General features: G+C 33.6%; 1 protein-coding gene across 2 annotated transcripts; it reads right to left on the reverse strand.

The window, feature by feature from the left end:
* Positions 1 to 822: 822 nt before the first annotated feature.
* Gdh (glutamate dehydrogenase, mitochondrial) lies at positions 823 to 12802 on the reverse strand. 2 transcript variants are annotated; one of them, XM_073958133.1, is made up of 6 exons: positions 12205 to 12782; positions 3175 to 3767; positions 2890 to 3051; positions 2621 to 2825; positions 2181 to 2219; positions 823 to 1643 (listed from the first exon to the last, which is right to left on the reverse strand). In XM_073958133.1, the coding sequence occupies exons 1-6, from the start codon at positions 12611 to 12613 to the stop codon at positions 1372 to 1374; spliced, it is 1680 nt and encodes a 559-aa protein (XP_073814234.1). In that variant the 5' UTR covers positions 12614 to 12782; the 3' UTR covers positions 823 to 1371. The 2 variants fall into 2 exon arrangements, with proteins under 2 accessions (XP_073814234.1, XP_073814238.1); XM_073958137.1 differs by lacking the exon at positions 2181 to 2219 and having other exon boundaries at positions 12205 to 12802.
* Positions 12803 to 21676: the final 8874 nt, after the last annotated feature.

Consider the following 21676-nt stretch of genomic DNA (forward strand, 5'->3'; position numbering starts at 1 on the left):
TCTTCGCAATAATAATATATTTTCTGGAATTTTTCTTTTTATTCTGGTACTAAAGAGTGCCAATAACATATTTATGAAAGAAAAACTGATCTCATTTACCTATTTATTAAAGTTTTAGCATCATTTTTGAAAAGTAGTAAGGTGAACGCAGACTTTCTGGGCTATGTGTATTTGTTTATTAAACAAACACATGCAGTTTATAAATATTTGTAATAATTTTGTCATGTAGAAGTGTTAATAGCAATATCTCGACCTTCTTTTTATAAAAATATGAAAATTTCTTGAACATTTTAAGGTCTGGGTACATAAGCTGCTTCGCCTTGCTTCTGATGAAAGGATAAAGAAGGCCGAGCCAATTTTCGAACAAGGTTGCCCTTCTCTTCAGCCCAATCATGAATATCAACTCCCCGTGAGTTGTTTCACTTTCTCCTTTAAGTTGTAACGGCAGAAAGACAAAACTCACGGGGAGTTTACATTCATGATCGGGCTGTTTTTTATTGGGGATTGTCATGAACGGCAATTCCCCGTGAATTTTTTCACTTTCTCCCTTAAGTTGCAACGGCGGAAAAACAAAACTCACGGGAAAATTTAATTCATGATAACCCCAATTATTTTATCAAAAGCAAGCAATGCAAACAGGCGAAGTAGCTTAAACTCCAACACTGTTTGTTGGGAAGTTCTTTCCCACAATTCAATATTGTGAAATTCCCAATTCAAAAAAGGGAATACGGGAAATGCGAAAACTTTATAGGATACTTGGGAGAAAAAACTAAAAATATAAAACCCATTCTTTCCACGTGTCTTTCCAAATAAATACAATAATTTTTGATCGATTTTTATTTGTTTATTTTTTTCGTATTTTAGCTATTATCATACTAATGAATAGTTTTTTATATTAATGGTTTAAAATGCATTTGCTTAATGGACTGATTGACTTTGTTCAACTTAAATTCAAAAAAAGAAAAACAGAGTAATCGAGAGAATAGATTTTAAACATAGTGGCGGGAATATTTTAAATAAATTAAGCGCTATTAATATAATATAATTAAATACAAACAATTAAGAGTTCACAACGACAATTAAAAAAAAAAAAAAATAGCCAAAGATTGCGAATGGCCATTATAATCTGTCATCAATCAATTTTAGAAATTTGTGACAATAGCAGCAATATAATTAGTTTTGGTTTTAAAATTCCACTATTGCTTTAAAGAGGTCTTTACAAATGTGTTTCGAGTGAATTGTTTTAAGGATTGTAGCAGCAACATTCTCGTGTTTGACATTTAGAAAGTGGTTACTTCTTTTAGGCTTAAAATTAATTAAAAAACGCTGCAGCATACTCCACGAATAGACGGGATTGTTATAATAAACTGTTTAGAATGCCAAACCAGCATCGCGATAAGTGGTGAAAATCTTTTCAATGGAGTTGACATAGGCGGCTGTTCTCAAATCAAGACCCAAGTTGTATTTCATTGCGGTCTTCATGATAGCACGAGCAGAACGTTCCATGGTATAATCCAAACCAGAGTGGACAATATCCTTTTCAGAGGCACCGGAGATACGTTTTTGGAAAGCTTCGGATGGAGTAACGGGGATGCGACCACCAACGCGACCGAAACGACGTTCCAGCGATTCTTGGACGGATTCTAAGAATTAAAATAAAAAATGTTATAAATTTAAGACGAACGACACTGGTTATAAACAATTGGATAAAAGAATAGGGAATATTCGCCATTATTACAAACATTAGGCATATACATAAGGGATGCGCAAGCTATAGTGACACAAATACAACTGAATCTATAGAAATAAATATACATATGTGTAGCAAATAGTGTTGACCAAAATGTAATTGTCTTCTATTTGACTGTAAATAGTTTTAAACACATGACTTCAAATACATTCATACAATCTTGCAATAATGATGATAACCATATATGAAAACGAATTCCAAGATCTTTAATTGTATTTGACTCTTCTCCACAACATATTTTTGAATTGATTTCACATTAACTTTCAAAATGTTTGGCAATAAATACATTCGTATAAACCCGGTGTTCGTTTTCACACAAAAAACAAAAAAACATTATACAGGTCTAACTACGATTATAAAATAATGATGCCGTGACGAAAATAATACATATACAACAAAAGTATAACAAAATAAAAACATGAAACTGTACCGTCCAAAATAAACCGTTCAATAGACTGTTGTACTGAGGCTAAATTCATTTAAGAAGAAATAGAGAAACGGAAAAAGAATAAACGAATTACTATGGTAAAAATGAAATGTACCACACACATACAATAAAATATGTAAATTATGAATCAAAGAAAGAAGAATATTGTTTTTGTCATTTGTTTCGTCCGTGGTTAGAAGTTTAACCCAAATAAAAATACACTCTATAATAAAGAAACAACTAATCCACTATTGTCATGTCAGTGAAACTAACGATCCAATGATATGGCAAAACTAATCCAAATTTATAAATTAAAAATATTTAGCAAATAATAATGATAATATTTATAGGGTAATCAAAGCATAAGTAAGGAAATTCTTCATTTGCAATTGTATACAATCTTATAACCTACAAGATAGACAGATAATGAGAGGATTACTCACCCAACAAATGATAATTGGATTCACGTTCATATTTGAAGGTAAGACGACCGTATGAGACATGGTTCAAGTTTTTCAACCATTCAAAGAAGGAAACAGTTACACCACCAGCGTTGATGTACAAATCGGGAATAACCAAAATGTTGCGATCAATCAAAATCTTATCGGCAGCAGGTGTGGTAGGTCCATTAGCAGCTTCGGCGATAATCTGCGAATAAAAGAAAACATCAATTATCACAATCACATTACACTATTCTAATATGCAAACAAACCTTGGCTTGGATCTTGTGGGCATTCTCGCTAGTGATAACTTTTTCGACAGCAGCAGGGATGAAGATATCGCAGGGTTCGAACATCAAGTTTTCACCTTCATAAGGCTTGGCATGGGGGTAACCAACGATGGTTCCGTGTTCATTCTTATAGTCTTCCAAAGCCTATTAAAGAAAGAAAATTTGCATTAGAACAATTACTAATATAACTCGTGTATGTATTCAAATTCTTGCCGAAAATTTTAAGAGGTTTTTTCTAATGGAGTAAAACAGTTATGTAATACATACCTTAGGATCAATACCCTCGGGATTGAAAATGCAGCCATCGTGTTCAATAACACCAATGCAAGTGGCACCGGCACGGGTCAAATAGCGGGTAGAGTGGAGACCGACATTACCGAAACCTTGAACGATGAAAGTTTTGCCACCCCAGCCAGGAGTTGTACCAATCATGCTCATGTAGTTAGCTTCATTAATGAAATTCTCCAAACCATGGAAAACACCGCGACCAGTGGCAGATACACGACCATGAATACCACCTTGGTTGATGGGTTTACCAGTTACACAGGCGTGAGCATTGATGTCCAAATGACCGATAGTCTTGGCATAGGTATCAGCAATCCAAGACATTTCACGTTCACCGGTACCCATATCGGGAGCTGGTACATCAACACCGGGTCCAATGAAACCCTTCTTGGCCAATTCAAGAGTAAAGCGGCGAGTGATTTTTTCCAATTCATGTTCAGAGTATTCTTTGGGATTGATTTTCAAACCGGCTTTGGCACCGCCGAATGGTACATCAACACAGGCACACTTGAAGGTCATCAAAGCGGACAAAGCCTTAACTTCATCGCGTGACACATCCATAGAGAAACGGATACCTGAAAAAAAAAAACATTGTAAAATGTACATTAAAGCATTACTCATAACAAATAATACACATCTAAATATGCATATTGTATCGAAGAACCAATATTATGGTCTACAAAAATGTTGCTTGTCGCAACAACATTCTTCGACAAACTATGTATTTGGAAAAAGGCCAAATATTTTCATTTTCTATCAGTGTAAAGTAATTTAAATTTAGATCCTGAAAACGTATGTTCATTTTATGGGAAAGATTCATCAGGGCGATTGTAAATAAAAAAATGCAAAATAAAAAAACAATTTCAAGGTGCTGTAAAGTCTGTTGACTCGACAGTGACGACCCAATTGCAACAGAATGTGAATGAAGATCGTCGTATTTACCCGTAGCCATATACACGTTTTTTCTTTTGCCCTCATTCTTTAATTCATATCGACAAGTATTGTGCCAGGAATATTACGAAATTAACATGCCATATAACAGCAGCACGTGATTGTAAACGTGCGGAAATAAGCGACACATGTGGTCTTACAAACAAAAAATGTTTTGCCAACAGATGTGAAGACAATTGGTATTTTCGGTTAAGTATTTTAAAAATAAAAAAATCGAAAGGAATCTGTAAATATATGTGTTTATTTATATGAGTTATATCATTGATAAGATAAATCAAATTCTATATAAACGTCTATTATCGTTTATACTGAAAGTCATAAATATAATCAAAAGTCCAATATCCAATTCGATATCTTCTAATTGGATATAATATAGATAAATAATATCAAAAGGTTAGACCGTCACCCATAAGTTTCTTCTTATATTACCAATAATTCTATATTAGTTGGTTGCTTAACGTGGTTGTTATTTATTTATTCCTATTTAAAGAAACACTAATCATGTACTGTTCTGTTATAGTTATATTCAGTCACGTGATTGGCGATTTTCTCCATTCTGATAAATTGACCTATTTCGCTCATCTCTTACTCAGATATTGGTATATATTGTTTTAACAAATGTTTTGATATGTGCATTTGCTAAACACAAGAAGACATCGGTCGGCTGTTGGGTAGATATGAGATAGAAACTGTCACCTTTTTATAAGACATAAATCCCATTACCCTGTTTGAATTCGCCCAAAAATATATAAAATATATGTCGTTATTAAGTAATATTTGTTTGCAGCTATAAGGGCCGCAGAAATTTGGAACCTTTGGATTTCGTCGTTATAACCGATATGTCGCTATAAACGATTTCGACTGTACTTTCTTTCTTACTCTCTGGTCCACTATTAAACAATAATACAACAATATCCCGAACATTTATACACCTCATCGACTTCAAATCCACCCAGGATGAACACAATGAACCAAATGTCACCGAGTAAATATATCCCATTAAAATTTTAGCTAGCCAAATAAACCAGACCCCGTACTAATTTTTATGATTTTATGAATCATGGAATGGAAGCAGGTACTAAATGCTTTAGCAACAAGTCTTATTTGAATTTTTATTAATACATTCAAAAAATATTATGTAAAAAGAGACAAAACCTTGTTTTATTGGAAAATAATACATATTTGTTTAAACTGTACTACTAGCAAAAACCCACACGAAAGCAACGAATAATTTATGACGGCCTCATACGATGATACATAAATGGCAAAATTGGTATATAACATCGTTTTTGCAGAGCATTTGCGCCAATTAATGACAAAAAACCTTTTATCAGTGTTTTCAACATATAAAAAAAGGACAGACACAATTTATTCGACGAAGAAAACACGTACACACCATGGTACAGAATCGCAAGCTAACAACAAATAAAGAAAGGAAACATCGTAAATGATAATGAATAAAAAACATTATCGGATATTTGGTAGTTGTGTTTGTGTACAAGTAAACACAATAAACAAAAAACTGAAGATCACCTATGCAGAATTACCAACACCATAAGTTCAAATGCTTTAAGCCAAAGCATTCATACATACACTTATATGTAGCATGATAAAATCATCAGTTTTGAAGAGCTTAATCTTATCAAAAATTTATTTTGAAAAATAAAACCTGAATTTTTTGGCAAAACAAAGAAGAAATCACGTTGTTGAAAATAGCAAATAAAAACAACAACTTAAATGACAAACAGTGAAAATTGGGGGCTCGATCATTCGTCGCCATGTGGGGTGTGTTCTTTATATAGCAACAGATAACGACCAAGGTTAAATAAACTATGTTAGCTGTTCTAATTTGCGTATTTGTTTGTTTCTTAGAAGAGACCAGTTTCGCTTACATATGAAAAAAAAAAGAACAGTAGGAATGTATGTATGACTGTAGAATGAACAATAGTCGGTCACCATCCATATGACTGAATAAAACAACGTCATCATCGCAGCAGCAAAAGCTATAAATTCGCCAACTGAAAACAGCAAAACAATCTGATGTGTATATTCTACACTCTCAATAGAAACTATTAAAAAAACATATACTCTAATGAATTTTGTCACCGTCTGTACCTAAAACCAAATATCAAAAACGAAAAAAGAGTAAGCGTTGAATGTTTGCTAATATTTATTTGATTGCTTTGGTTTGTTGTCAGGTGACTAGCGAAACTGAACGATACTGCTTAGGGGGTTTAGTACATTCATATATATTTTTGTTAAACAACAATGCGTTATTTTTATGCTGTAGAATAATATGAGCAAATGTCAAAATCTTTTTCATAACTGGAAATTATATAAAATATGCAGCAAATACTTGTAGATGGATAGAAACATAGATGATATGCAAATATAAATATGTAAATCTAACAGAATAAATATCGATGCCTTACTTCCTCAACCTCGTATCTTAAAAAATAAAATTTTAGAGGAGAGATAAAAACTATAATTTTTTGATACATAGGGATTTTGAACTCAATTTTCTAATTGATGCATATCAACTTTTGCCCAATCAGTGATATACATACATATCAAAAATATTAAATTAAAATTAATCTTTCTCAAAATTTTTATTTTTTAATGTACTAGGTTGAGGAAGTACGGTATTGATGTACTTTGACATTATTCTAGGAACCGGAACGGGTATATCAGGCGTCTCATCGTGGAATTCTGAATGAAGAATTAGGAATAAGCCTTAAATTACTGCTTTTAAAAAGGGAACAGAAATTAAATAAATATATATTCATTTCGTCCAAGACTTAGGTTTGGCCACTTAATTGTATGCTAATTAACCTATGAGCAATTATATGTCGATGTAAACAAAACAATATTTACTAATAATTAAATAAACAATCAAGGCACATGACCGAATACCGACCGACATGCAACTACACATATGCAAGGCATATTTACAATTCTAAGTTAAGTTTAAAAAAGTTCATAACTGATGAGCAAAAATTATGGTAGGGCGGGGCAGAGATATTTAGGTAGAAGATAACTCTACATTTAATGCAGTCATAATATGTAGAAACTGGGTGTAGTATTTTTCGTGGACTCAAATTGTATAAATAGGATTCTGCTAATTTTTTTCTGCCTTACACCGTAATTTCGAAATAAAAAAGGCAAAGAAAGAAATGATATAATTATTGCATTGCGGTCCTGTTTTTTTTTTCTTTCTTCATTTTATTTTTTTAAATAATAAAAATCATATAATTTTTCTCATAATTATCGATCATATTGTCATTTCTAATTGAGAAATTGAAATGGTATAGGCGAAATTTCCTGAGTGTTCCCTATAAGTGGTGTCGTAAGACACGCCGTTCGGACTCGGCGATAAAAAGTTAGTCCAATATAATGCACTCATTTATATAAGAGAAGTCTCCCGTGTTCATTCGGAAGATGTGTATGGAAACATATCGTCACCATAATTGCCCAATGTCGTAACTAACAAAATAATAACTTGACAGGAAAGCAAAAACGTTATAAAATGAAAAACTGTTTTATGGAATATTAATCTTATGTGCGAGAGTATTTGATATATTATCAATCATATACGAAAGTGAGAAAACGAAATTTTGCTTGGAATGATATGAAATTCACGGTCAGTTTACGTTTAGAATTACTAACAGAAGCACTGACCCAAAAAATCGCATGGCTGATAAGTGTAATTTGTCCACAACAACGGTAATTAACATTAATCTTCATATATCTGTTGGTGCACAAAACTCTATCCCTCTTAGAAATTGTACGTTCTTTGTATTATTCTCATTTTTACTTTAAATGGTATTTTCATATTTTCAACTATGGGAAAGTTCACCTTCTATTATTTCATTTACAATGTCTGGAAAATATATATTTTTTTGTAATAAATCAATCTGATTATCTTATAATCATAATACAAGTTCCACATTTAAACAACTGTAGCCTGAATATAATATGCTTATGTAAGACTTCTACTCTTCAGACATGCTCTGTAGCTTGATTCAAGTGTGTGCATATGTTGGATTGTTTGGTAAATTGATAAGCGTTGTAATTTGTCACAAGACTCAATAAAAGAATAAACAAATAAATGCATATTAAATTTATGACACACATCATAAATTTTTTTATATCTCTAGTTTGTGTGCACACACATTGTGGAATATGCACTTAAATTGTGGCAATGTGGCAGAAACGGTCAGGACAATGACTTTGTATTTGCAAAGTCTCTGACTGCAAGAATTCTTCTTATCAGTATTGAAATCGAAAAAAAAATATAATTCCTGAAGATTTTGTTTATTTATTTCAAATGGGTAACCAACCAAGCCTATCAGACAGCCTATGTTTCAAAAGCAAACTTATCTTAAAACTAAATAGAGGAATGAAAAAAACAAATACAAATTCCTAATGTGAAGGTTCTTTTTTGTAATTTTTGTTTATTTGTATGCACTTATATTCATATTTGAAAACTGGAATTAATAAACAACTCATTAAAACTTTGTGTGTGCCTATGACTAATATGAAAGACAACTATATGTATATATGTAGTTGTATGAAATCAGTGGATTAACAACAAATTTTTGCAAATTTAATTCTACAATCTTGCTGGTTTTCTGTTAGACCTATCTGAGTATGTTTATCAAAAAGATAACATGTTTGTAGATCATGCGACCAGGCGACTTAGTTGTTGTTCAAATAATAAAATGTGGTTGCCAACTCGAAGCTAGCCCAGCAAAATTTGACGGAAGGGGTTCTTTGCGATGACGTGATTTCATGTCATCTTTTGCATTGGTTCAAAGGAAGTCGTGAAAGATCCGATCTTTTCATTAGGATTTGAACCAATGCAAAGGAAGTCGTGAAAGATCCGAACTTTTCATCAGCATTTGTACCCATTCCATCGATCCAATAGAGATGATGTTTGTGTTTTTGTTTACACACCTTTTTTATTTTGGTATGTTCCAGTACTGCAAAAATCTACTAATTTTTACTATTTTTTCCGATAACATAAAGAAAAAATTGTTATCGTAGTATAAATAAGTAGATTCTTGCAGTTTCTGGAACAGACCAAAGTTGTTAGAACTGTCGTCGTGATGTTGTCTCACATTTCCTGCATATCAAACAACTAAAACTTCTAAACAATCGGTATTATATGAAGTCCCAACCATCGAGCTAAAATAGAATCGGACTGCACACATTGCTATTTTAAAAGACCCTTGTCTGTTCTAAATCTGACATAGAAAAAATCAATCAAATCTCGCTTCTTGGAATTTGAAAAAAAAGTCCGAAACGAAAAGGAACAAGAATCTGAAAATAAAGAAGAAACTTCTTTTGGAAAGAAACAATTAAAAATAAATTAATTAAGCATAAATGGTATTTTCCATAAAAAGTCTCTCCTCCCCGTTCGTTACATTTTGTTCTTAGAGATCCCTAAAGCAAGCCGGGTTGTAGATCCCTACATATTTCCGTCACTAAACAAAAGAGTATAAATTACCAAAATGTTGTTATAAAATAACAAAATTATAAAATAAAAGTAATTTACGAAATAAAAATACTTAAAGGAGTGCATTTGGAGTCCATGTTGAAATCTGAACTGGTGATGGGAAGATAATTGAAAAAACCTTTTGTAAGATGAAAGAATATCAGTTGCGGAGAACGGAAGAAGTAATCTTTTGCGTTGCAGCGGTGGTGATTACATTGCAATTTTGGATGTAAACTTTTGAAAAACTTAACTGATAAATTAATTGTAGCTATTTCATGAATTCGTTTGAATTAATAAAGAGTTTTGAAAACAATATTTCAATACAGCATTTCCATTTTCCAAACAAGACATGAAAATTTCATGCCAAGCGGTTGGTGAAAATGACATGCCAAAGCATTGGTTAAAATGACATGTCAAAGCATGGGTGAAAATGACGTGTCAAAGCATTGGTGAAAATGACATGTCAAATCATTGGTGGAAATGACATGCCAAAGCATTGGTGGAAATGACATGTCAACGCATTGGTTAAAATGACATGCTTAGGATCCAGAAAAGAACGTCATCTTTTGGGGTCCACGCTCATATAAAATTCATCGATGAAGATGCTAAAAAGATGACATGCTAGATCACTTGCACCCATGATTGAATGTCATCTTTGGCATCGAACATTTTGCTGGGTAGATTCATGTTCGACTCTTACTAGTGTATACTGCCTAATGCACCAATAATGGTAACTTTTTTCGCTATTGTCAATAAAATGTCTTGTGTTAATTGATTTGAGTTTATGATTTGCCTCTAGTGTAATAATTTTTTCAATAAAACAAAACAAAAAAAAATATCAATATACTTCTAAGTTATTCAAATGAAAACTTATTTGTAAATAGTTTGGAAGTTCTCTAGTTATTTGTTCACGTTCGAAAACAAAAACAAGTTGTTTTGTTCTACTCGCATTTATCATTTGTATGCAAATAAATAAGACAAATATAAAATGTATTTTTAAATATGTAGTTTAAAATTATACCTATAGAAGACCAGAAAAATTATTTGTATTTGAAATTATTTCTTTCGTGATTATTTTTTTTTCTCGAAAATACCTGCCGCCTATTTTATCGACCAATGTGTTTGTTCTTAATTAGGCTTCTGCTTTAAATAAGGGTTTCGTGTTACTTTGTTCATTTCAATCTTTGAAAAAATAAGAATATGAAAACAAAAACTATTACTAGAATATTATGAGGCAAGTTTGGTTTAGAAAGCGTAACTTAACATTTTCACCCATGGATAAGTGCGCATTTACATTCAAGATTTCTTTTAATTCAATTTAGGATAATAAAACATCTATCAATGTTCGTAAGCCACATTTTGTTTGTGTACAAACCTTTCTTTATATTTTCTGGAAAAAAGTCAGCAAATGGCTTTTCCCGTCCTTTTATGCAATAATTTTGATTTAGTTTTGAGGTCTTACGACAATTAATTTGGTAAGCTTTTATATAAGTGCGGTCGGACAGTTCATTATTTTAAAAATAATCAGAGCAATTTGAATTCATCGAACAGAATATTTTGAATGTAAAAAAACTAGGAATGAAGGCTCATATAGCCAATTCTTGTTTAATATGTAACCCCAAGTTGCTAAATTTGAAATCTCTAATTTTAAATTAAAACAATAATATGTAAAAAAATGTTTATCAAGTTCTTTAGTGTTATTATTAAAACGATATTACTGAACTGATCAATAAAATAAATTCAATTAATCAAATTATTCCACCAGCGAAATGGAAATGTTCAAAATAATGTCCTACAGTAGCATAAATGAACCAAACAATAATAATGTGGCGCTATGGGTGGTGCATGTCACTAATTATGTAGCTAAAAGTACCTAAGCCAGTTTTAACAACATTGACGTACATACATAAATAACACGGCTAACATACGTATGCTACCCCCAGCCACCTGCACAGGTGAAGATTGATATCACAAGGGTTGAGCTTAGTTGGGTAGCTAACACCTTATGCAATTTTTTGTTAAATACCTAGCCATCACTGCAATTTCTTAGCATACCACTCACTAGTCAGCTACCTAGTTGGCGTAACCCACACAATCGTTACTACTCGTATATTGTGAAGGAGAAAACATTTGGTTGATAAAATATGTATTTCGTTTATTACTGAACGGAACGAGCGTACAACATACATACATTGTTTGCCTTCTTGGTTTTTATTTGGCCAAGAGACCAACAACAATAGAGATTGTGAAGACCTTTATACATATATCAAAGAAAAAACAAACAACTGCAAAAATACTATATACAGAGAATACGTTTTTTTGTTGTGGCGAATTATGCGTCAATAAGAACTTGCCGAGTGAAAGGAAAACACAAAAATTGTATTACATAATCAAATCGCATTAAAAATGACAACTCGATAATGGAATTGTATGAACATACAACACATGGAGATTTTTGAAATCTTAATAATTTCGAGTTCACTACAAAATGCAATCCGACCGCATCATAGAGAGGTATTCTTTGCTTTAAATAAAATAAACATTTTTCGATTTGGAGTACTTACCGCCCTTGGTTGGAACACGATGGGTGCTGTGCTGGGCACGGTAGCCGGTAATCAGTTCAAAGTCGCCGGAATCACGACGCAATGGGAATGCAATTTCAATGATGTGGTCACAGGGTTGCATAAGCATCAAAATACCCTTAACCTTCTTCTTTTTATCCTCCAGGGACAATTTGCCTTTCATGTCATCCAACAAACGTTCTTCAGCGATTTGGCAACCACGGTGGAAGAAGTATTCAACCATGTCAAAGAAGCGGGGATCTCTGGCAGTGGGCACATCCTTTAGACGGTCTGGAATTTGGTATTCGGCATAGCCACGAGCCTGCAAAGCGGCAGTGGGTAAGGCCTTGACCAATGTAGCCGCTTCTTGGCGAATGGCGGCATGACGTGCCAAATTCTTCAGGTGATACATTTCTCTACTCAAACACACTTCAACTCCTCTCACACACTAAACCAAAATCTCACAGACCTTGGATACTATTTAATCTCCACTGCTTCGGTTGCTCCCAACCGATACCACGAACTGACTGACAAAAATTCCCTTGCAATGTTTAAATTGAATTTTCTATGAATTGTGTGAATATTTTCTTGCTTCGCAGCAGCATTGCCAGATAGAATTTTAAAAAGTTTGTAAGCTACATACGATTTATTGGCTGACAAATTTGTTCCATCGTACGACCATTTATATATACAGTGGTCCATTTGAACTCATAACTTAATTATAATGCCTTGTTCATACCCAGCAAAAAAGTTTGGAAGTAGTGCAATGCAGAGTTATGATTTCAATACATCTTTCGATGTAGTCCATACGGAGTTATGAAAAATGCACTCCGCTCGATACATTTTAGAAGCACTCGCTTATAGATCCCTAGCCAAGCAAGCCAATTTTTTGATCCCTACAGTCGCAGTCTTTTTTTCTGAACACAGAAAGAGTGTCTAAAATTGTTAAAAAAAAAATAAAGAAATACAAACTAAAGATACGAACATTGCTGTAATTCACGAGACGCAAATTATTTTTGAAGTGGAGTTAGAGTTTTTTTTGGAAATCTGAACTGGAGTTGGAGGAAAAATGAAAAACCATTTGGATGATGAAGCAATATCAATTTCGATGTCATAAAAAGCAGAGTAGAGGAAGTAAACTTAGTTACGATCAAATTTAATGGAGAGTTTGGCATAAGATGAATGTAGTGGCTGGACTCAGAAAATTCTGAAATCTTGTCCACAGGTAGGTCTTGGAATGGTTATTACTCCAATATATATATCATGTGCGGGAAGTCTGTATTTCTCGAGATAAAGGCTTCGAAAATTCCGAAAAACCATATGATTTTTGACCAAAAATAAATTTGAAAAAAAATTATGAAAGCGTTAGCCGTGTTTAGTATCTGTCCTTAGGAAAAAGTCTTTCATCCCGGCAGGAGGCCGGCTATTTTCAACAAAAAATTTAATTTTTGGAAACTTTCTGTGGAAAAAACTCCAAATCCAGACACTACATTCAACTTTCTCCAAAATGAAGCACCACTTTCTTCCTTCTGCATCTATGTATATAAAAGGTTTATACCCCGTTTGCACTTAACCGGAATAACCCAGTGGGTTTGGGTTAAATATAAATAAATAATACATAATAAAATAAAGGCTTATCTTTCCTTTACCGACCCACCTCAGAAAATTATGAAAATATTACCACAGATAGTGCTTTTTATACCGATTCCAAGAATATATGGCTTTTGTTGCGGAAATGTATACTTACCGAGATATGGCCCTCCAAAGTTCCACTACGGCCATAGTCTAAAATGTTGGCAAACAACCGCAGAAAATTATTAAAAAATTACCACAGATAGTGATTTTTATCCCGATTCCAAGCATATATTGCTTTTGTTGCGGAAATGTATACTTCCCGAGTTATGGGCCTCCAAAGATCCACAAAGGCCTAACATATAACTTTGGCAAAACATCGCAGAAAATTATGTAAATATTACCACAGATAGTGCTTTTTATTCCGATTCCGATGATGTACTTTTGTTACGGAAATGTATACTTCCCGAGATATGGGCCTCAAAAGTTCCACAATGGCCCTAGTCTAAAATTTTGGCAAATTAGATATTTTTCTCTAAATAGACGGCCTTCGGCCGGGATTTAAGACTTTCTCCTATGGACAGGTGCAAATCTCGTGAATGGGAACAAAATTTTCTTTTAAATTACATATTTTTCTCTAAATAGCCGGCCTTCGGCCGGGATTTAAGACTTTCTCCTATGGACAGGTGCAAATCTCGGGAACGGGAACAAAATTTTCTTTTAAATTAAATTTTTTAATAATTTTCTGCGGTGGTTTGCCAACATCTTAGACTAGGGCCGTTGTGGAACTTTGAAGACCTATATCTCGGGAAGTATACATTTCCGCAACAAAAGCAATATATGCTTGGAATCGTGTTAATATTTTCATAATTTTCTGAGGTGGGTCGGTAAAGGAAAGATAAGCCTTTATTTTATTATTTATTTATATTTAACCCAAACCCACTGGGTTATTCCGGTTAAGTGCAAACGGGGTATAAACCTTTTATATACGTAGATGCAGAAGAAAGAAAGTGGTGCTTCATTTTGTAGAAAGTTGAATGTAGTGTCTGGATTTGGAGTTTTTTCCACAGAAAGTTTCCAAAAATTAAATTTTTTGTGGAAAATAGCCGGCCTCCTGTCAGGATAAAAGACTTTTTCCTATGGACAGATACTAAACACGGCTAACGCGATCATAATTTTTTTTCAAAATAATTTTTTGTCAAAAATCATATGGTTTTTCGGAATTTTCGAAGCCTATATCTCGGGAAATACAGACTTCCCGCACATGATATATATATTTGAGTAATAAGCATTCCAAGACCTACCTGTGGACAAGATTTCAGAATTTTCTGAGTCCAGCCACTACATTCATCTTATGCCAAATTAAGTAATAAATTCATAATTTTGGCTCGAAGAACGAATAGAGAGCGAATTACCGTCAGTATGAAAAAGGCATTATAATTTAGTTATGAGTTCAAATGGCCCACTGTATATATAAATGGTCGTACGACGGAACAAATTTGTCAGCCAACAAATCGTATGCAGCTCACAAACTTTTTAAAATTCTATCTGGCAATGCTGCTGCGAAGCAAGAAAATATTCACGCAATTCATAGAAAATTCAATTTAAACATTGCAAGGGAATTTTTGTCAGTCAGTTCGTGGTATCGGTTGGGAGCAACCGAAGCAGTGGAGATTAAATAGTATCCAAGGTCTGTGAGATTTTGGTTTAGTGTGTGAGAGGAGTTGAAGTGTGTTTGAGTAGAGAAATGTATCACCTGAAGAATTTGGCACGTCATGCCGCCATTCGCCAAGAAGCGGCTACATTGGTCAAGGCCTTACCCACTGCCGCTTTGCAGGCTCGTGGCTATGCCGAATACCAAATTCCTGACCGTCTAAAGGATGTGCCCACTGCCAGAGATCCCCGCTTCTTTGACATGGTTGAATACTTCTTCCACCGTGGTTGCCAAAGTATACATTTCCGCAACAAAAGCAATACATGGTTGGAATCGGGATAAAAAGCACTATATGTGGTAATTTTTTCATAATTTTCTGCGGTGGGTCGGTAAAGGAAAGGAGTTCCAAAATAAATAAATCCTCATAAAGAAGATTAACCGGCAAAAAGCTTTAAGATAGAAACAATGAAATACGCCGGTTTTTTACGCTCAGTTTCATGTCAAAGATTAAAGGCCAAGCACTACCTAATTCAAATGCTGCTAATTCAGCGGCGTATTTCATTCTGCTCATACCTTTAGCTCTTCAAGTTTTACCACTTTTTACTCGAAAAGTGTTCCTTTACTTGATGTTAGAATACACTTGTTATGGGAGCAGTTCACAACTTTTGCTAATTTTGCCACTTTTACCATTTTTAAAAGTAAAGGAACAGACCTTTTATAAGCAGTTGCTTTCGAGATCCCTAAAACAGATTCGTTGATCAGGGCTGCCAGATTATTTTTATGGAAAATCGTCAAAATGACGATTTTTAAAATTAAAATCGTCAAATCTATTTCATAAAATCGTCAAAAATTAAAATGGTAATATTAAGTTATATTTAAATATAATTTTAACATTAAATGGCTATTCGAGTTAGTGAACTTATTTTTACTTCAAATGGGTATTAAATTAAATGATTAATTAAACGATTTTGTAAATAAATATTTGAGTTAACATTCTTAACAAGTCGTGTTTAATCAATGTGTCAAACAATTTATTTTGTTAAGTAAACTCCACATTGAATCCTTATGAAAAGAAGTTCGATACATATTTCGTTTTGTGAAGATTTACTTGGCTGAAAACACGTTTAACATTTGTTGGCGAATGTGGTAATACCTATCATTATTTTCTTTAAAAATTTTGTTATTATAGGAAAAAAACATGTGAACCATCAACACGTTTCAAATCATATATTAAAATGCGAAATAAATCCTTTTCATTATTTTCAAACATTTCCTCAAAATCCAAAAGCTTTAGTTCACGAAATTCTGAATCCAATTTTTGCTTTTCCTTCTTGTTGACAAAATGTGAAAGTTCGTTAAGGATGTCGAAAAATCAATAAAACTATTTTCAAAACCAAATCTATTAAACTTTTCAAATGTCTGCACAAAGCTCAATATAACACAGTTAATTGCTCAGAACAGAATCTACTATTGTTGAAATTTTGACTTTTTGTTCCTTTATAAATTTACCAAAAAATAGGAGATTGTTGCAGGTTCTGGATATATACATACATATTTAGCTTGTTGAATTCAGTTTGGTTCTAGTTAAAAATTCTTTTGCATATGCACCCAAACATATCGTAACCATTGATGAAATCTGACACATAAAGCTAAAATACATATTCTGGTAAAATGTCTACGTTCGAAAATAACGATTATTGTTTAACAATTAATTTTTAAAATCAACTAAGTTTTTACAAGTTCATACTTTACAACATTTTTATGACTGCATTAGCTAAATATCCAAAAATCGTCATATTTTTGGGTAAAAATCGTCAAATCGTCATTTATCAATTTTTGGCCAAAAAATCGTCAAAATGACGATAAATCGTCAAATCTGGCAGATGTGTCGTTGATCTCTATTCAGCAGCAGCATTTTGTTTTCTAAAGACAAAAAAGACTGTTTACATTTCTAAGGCCTTGTACACACGCTGCGACTTTTGATGCATGCATCACCATTTTTTTAGCGGTGTTGCAAAAAATAGTAGTGATGGAGGGAATGAAAATGTACGAAATGTATGAAATGTAAAATTTGATGACTACACTATTTATATTACTATATTATGGAGTAGGAACTATTCTTATGAATATTGTAAAACTAATTGGCCTTCAGGCTTACTTTACAAAATGTTTCAATAAATAAATAAAAATAAATAATCATTTAATTTATTAATACCATTTAGAATGTTAAAATTATTTAATGTACATCATGGATTTAAAAGAATGTAATAAAAATAAATGGACTAAACTTCCTCCTTTATTTGATAAGTATGTTGTTAGTTTTGTATTGCCTTCATAGTTGAAACTGAATTGCTTGTGTTCCAAATGTGTTTTTAAAACATCAAAATGCGAATTGCAGTAAAAAAGAATTTAATTTTTTGAATCGATTGGTTTAATATTGACGCCGTTCGTTGCTCAATTTCAATAATTATAATTGTGTGAACACCCATATTGTCGGAGTTTTATTACCTGTATCTCGTAGAATGGAATAATGCTTGGTTTACATTACGAAATCCACTCGGTTTCAACTGTCAATTCCTTTGCGTATACGTCAAATGAAAACTCATCCGAAATCCATTGGATTTCATTTGACGTTTAAGAAATGGTATTGACAGTTGAAATCAAGTGGATTTCGTAAATGTAAACCAAGCATAACCCGAATGTTGGAAAATACATTTTTACCTAACAATGTTTTTTCCAAAAATTGTTGTTGTTATTTACACTTGTATTTTTACCTGTTTCAATAATTTTGGTTTAACAATTTATACCTACATGCATCTTTTTCAAACTTTAGAACCCTAAAGACGTAATTTTTTTCAACCGCAAATTATTTATCCAGACATTATTTGTTTTTATACAAATTTCACACTCAGCCGGCATCCTATTTGCAACTTTTGCATATAAGATGTCTGGTCCATTGCTAGACGACATCAATTTTGATGTAATAGAGGAGGAAGTAGCAACGACACCTCAAGTCAATGGCGATGTTCATATGAACATTGATAAACCAAATCATAATGACCGCAAACGTCAGCGGCTGGAAAGTGCTGTTTCGCCGATAAACATTTCTGATCTGTCATCGAAGCTGGTAAACTACAGCAATAACAACCAAAATAGATTTGGCATCCTAGGAGTCCTTGCTGATGTCGATTTTAATTGCAATCGTCCTGTCACGGAGCCTCGTTCCGCAAATGCAGAGAATCCAACAACACCCAACGAAAAAGGTAAAGTCATGGTGTCCGCCAATATTTATTTACAATGTGAACATTAATTCATTGGTTGCTTCATTAAGATCAACTATTCCCAAGTCATCGTTCCAAATTAAGAACATTAACAAAAACAAAAGCAAACTCTATTTTGCTGACCCTGCCTTACATTCATCCATGATGGCCATACTGAAGGAAAAGAATATACATTCTTACTCCTTTACACCAAAAGATAAAAAACAGGTCTCCGTGATTGTTCGGGGAATATATGGCGATTCCGTCGCCGATGATATTAAACTGGAACTTGACGAGCTGGTTCCTGATACCGTGTCCAAAGTGACGAAATTTAATACACCGACATCGTTAAAGAAAAACATAGACAACGGTCTCTATGCAGTAGCCCTCCTTCCGGGGAAAAAAATTGGGGATGTGAACCGAATTACTCTCTTACAAAACCAAACCGTTTCTTGGGAAAAACCTAAACGGAAAGAAAATGTCATACAGTGTCACAGGTGTCAAAAATGGGGACACCTTTCACGTAATTGTAATTCGGCATTCAAATGCGTGAAGTGCGACCAAAAACATGAACCGGGCGAATGCCAACGTATCCGGTCCGATTCAGTTGATCCCTTTTGTGCGAATTGTGGAGAGTCTGGTCATCCTGCAAATTGGAAAGGCTGTCCTATTTATAAGAAATATGTAGCAGCGCGGCGGAAGCAAGTCGAAAAAGCAATTGAAGAGAAAAATACTGCAAGAAGCAATGTAAGTAAGGCTCTTAATATGCCATTCATCTCTCAGGGAAAATCATACGCAAGTTGCTTGCACACTCAAAATAACACTCAAAGCAGTCACAGTCCAAAGCCTACATTGATTGAGGAATTCTTGAAGCTAGCTAGCTATTTCACGGAACCTGAGGAGCTTACCTTAGAACAAGAAATCAATATATTTCTTAAAAACTATGCAACCATGTCAAAAGATGACGCAAAAACGGAATTCTTGCGTTTATTGAATAAGGTTAAAGTCAAATATGGACCATAGATCGTTAAATATATTAACGTTCAATGTCAGGTCGCTTGTTGATAAAAGTCGTCAAATTGACCTTCACAATACTCTATTGGCCAACAACATAGATATCGGTTTCATACAAGAAACTCATCTGCGTAGATATAAATCAGTTAGGCTCCCTGGCTACAATTTCATTTCAAACCATACATCGGTAGGAGTAGCAGTGGCGATGAAAAGCTCCATCCAATTTAACAAATTAATAAACAATGATTTTGGAATCTGTTCTGTTCTTCTCCAAATAGACTCAACTTTAAATGGTATCCATAAAAAATGGTTAGTTGGATCCATTTATATCCCATGCAATTATCCCGTTCAGCAACTGAGAAATGATTTAGACAAGCTACTTCAGTTTTCAAGCAATTTTGATTCTTTTATTCTTGGTGGCGATCTTAATTCTAAAAGTACATCGTGGGGTGATAGTTGCGACAACGGTAACGGCAGGGTTCTCTCCACGTGGCTTGAGGACAATGTATTGGAAGTGGTTCGCCTGTGTGACACGTCGCCTTCCTATCCTAATGGTCCATCATATCTTGATCATTTCCTAATGAGTACAAATGTTATCAATAGAATTCATCCAAACTTTGTTCTGAATACTTTACCATCATTTTCCGATCATTATCCCGTAAAAATGTCCTTGCAAATTGAGCAGACGGATTTCATAGTAAAACCACCAAGATGTTTTACATCCTACAAAAACACGGACTGGAGTAGATTTCGTGATGATTTGGATACGGCTTCACAGCGCATTATGCCTCCTTCCAATAGAAATCTGGAAAATCAAGAAATCGATAATGTTATTAAAAATTTAAATAATGTGTTTACGACAATTCACGAACACCATTCTGAAAAAATAACAATCAAGGGCGATAAACTTCCTCCGTCTGAGAGAACCAAAAATATGTATAAAATTAAACATAGATGGCAGAAAGAGCTGAAAGTCATTTATCACCGCACCGGAAATAGAAACAGCAGTGAGTATAAAATTTTGTCAAAGCAAATACAACTGTTGAAAACTATAATTAAAGAATCTGTAAATATCGAGCAAGCTCAAATATTTAGCAGTAAATTGGAAAAAATTAAACCTGGCCCTACAGCATTTAAGGAAATATACAAAATTACAGGAAAAAACAATATGCCATTTTGTAATCGGATTGTTCATGATGATAACATCGTTACCAATCCTATTGATGTTGCTAATCACTTTCAAGAATACTATTCTTCAACATTTACACAAAGAACGCCAGAGCGTCCTGTCTCTGATTTCACGACAAAGGTCTCTAATTTCCTGGGTTCGGTACCAAGACACATCTATTCTTTTGATGACAATTTCAATGCGCTAGCCAACAACGACAGTTTTCATTTTACAGACTCTGAAAACGTCAAGAGGATAATTTCTTCGATCAAAAATAAGAAATCATGCGGTCTGGATGGAGTGTCTAACTTTATCATAAGAAGATTCCCGGATTCAACCATAAAACTACTTACTTGTTTGTTCAATCACTGCATTAACAACGGTTATTTCCCATTGGAATGGAAGTTGGCAAAAATAATTCCCATCAAAAAGAAACCGAACAGCGAGTTGGTTTCGGATTTTCGTCCAATTTCATTGCTGTCCAACATTGGAAAATTATATGAGCACATCCTAAAAGAAAAAATTGAAAATGAGTTAATTGTCGAACCAACGTCAAATTTCCAGTTTGGATTCAAAAAGCTACACTCCACACAGCATGCACTCTTAAAGTTCCATAGTGATATCACTAGAAACCTTCGAGACCAAATATGTACGGTCGCAATTTCGCTGGATATTGAGAAGGCATTCGACTCTGTTTCCCATAATGGCATTCTATACAAATTAATTGATTTGAGTATAGATCCATATCTAATCAGAATTATGCGAAGTTTCTTTGATGGTCGAAGTTTCTCAGTTCAAATCCAAGGC

The sequence above is a fragment of the Musca autumnalis genome, unplaced genomic scaffold, assembly GCF_047663935.1.
Source record: "Musca autumnalis isolate F117 unplaced genomic scaffold, ASM4766393v1 scaffold_1, whole genome shotgun sequence".
Classification (NCBI taxonomy): Eukaryota; Metazoa; Arthropoda; class Insecta; order Diptera; family Muscidae; genus Musca; species Musca autumnalis.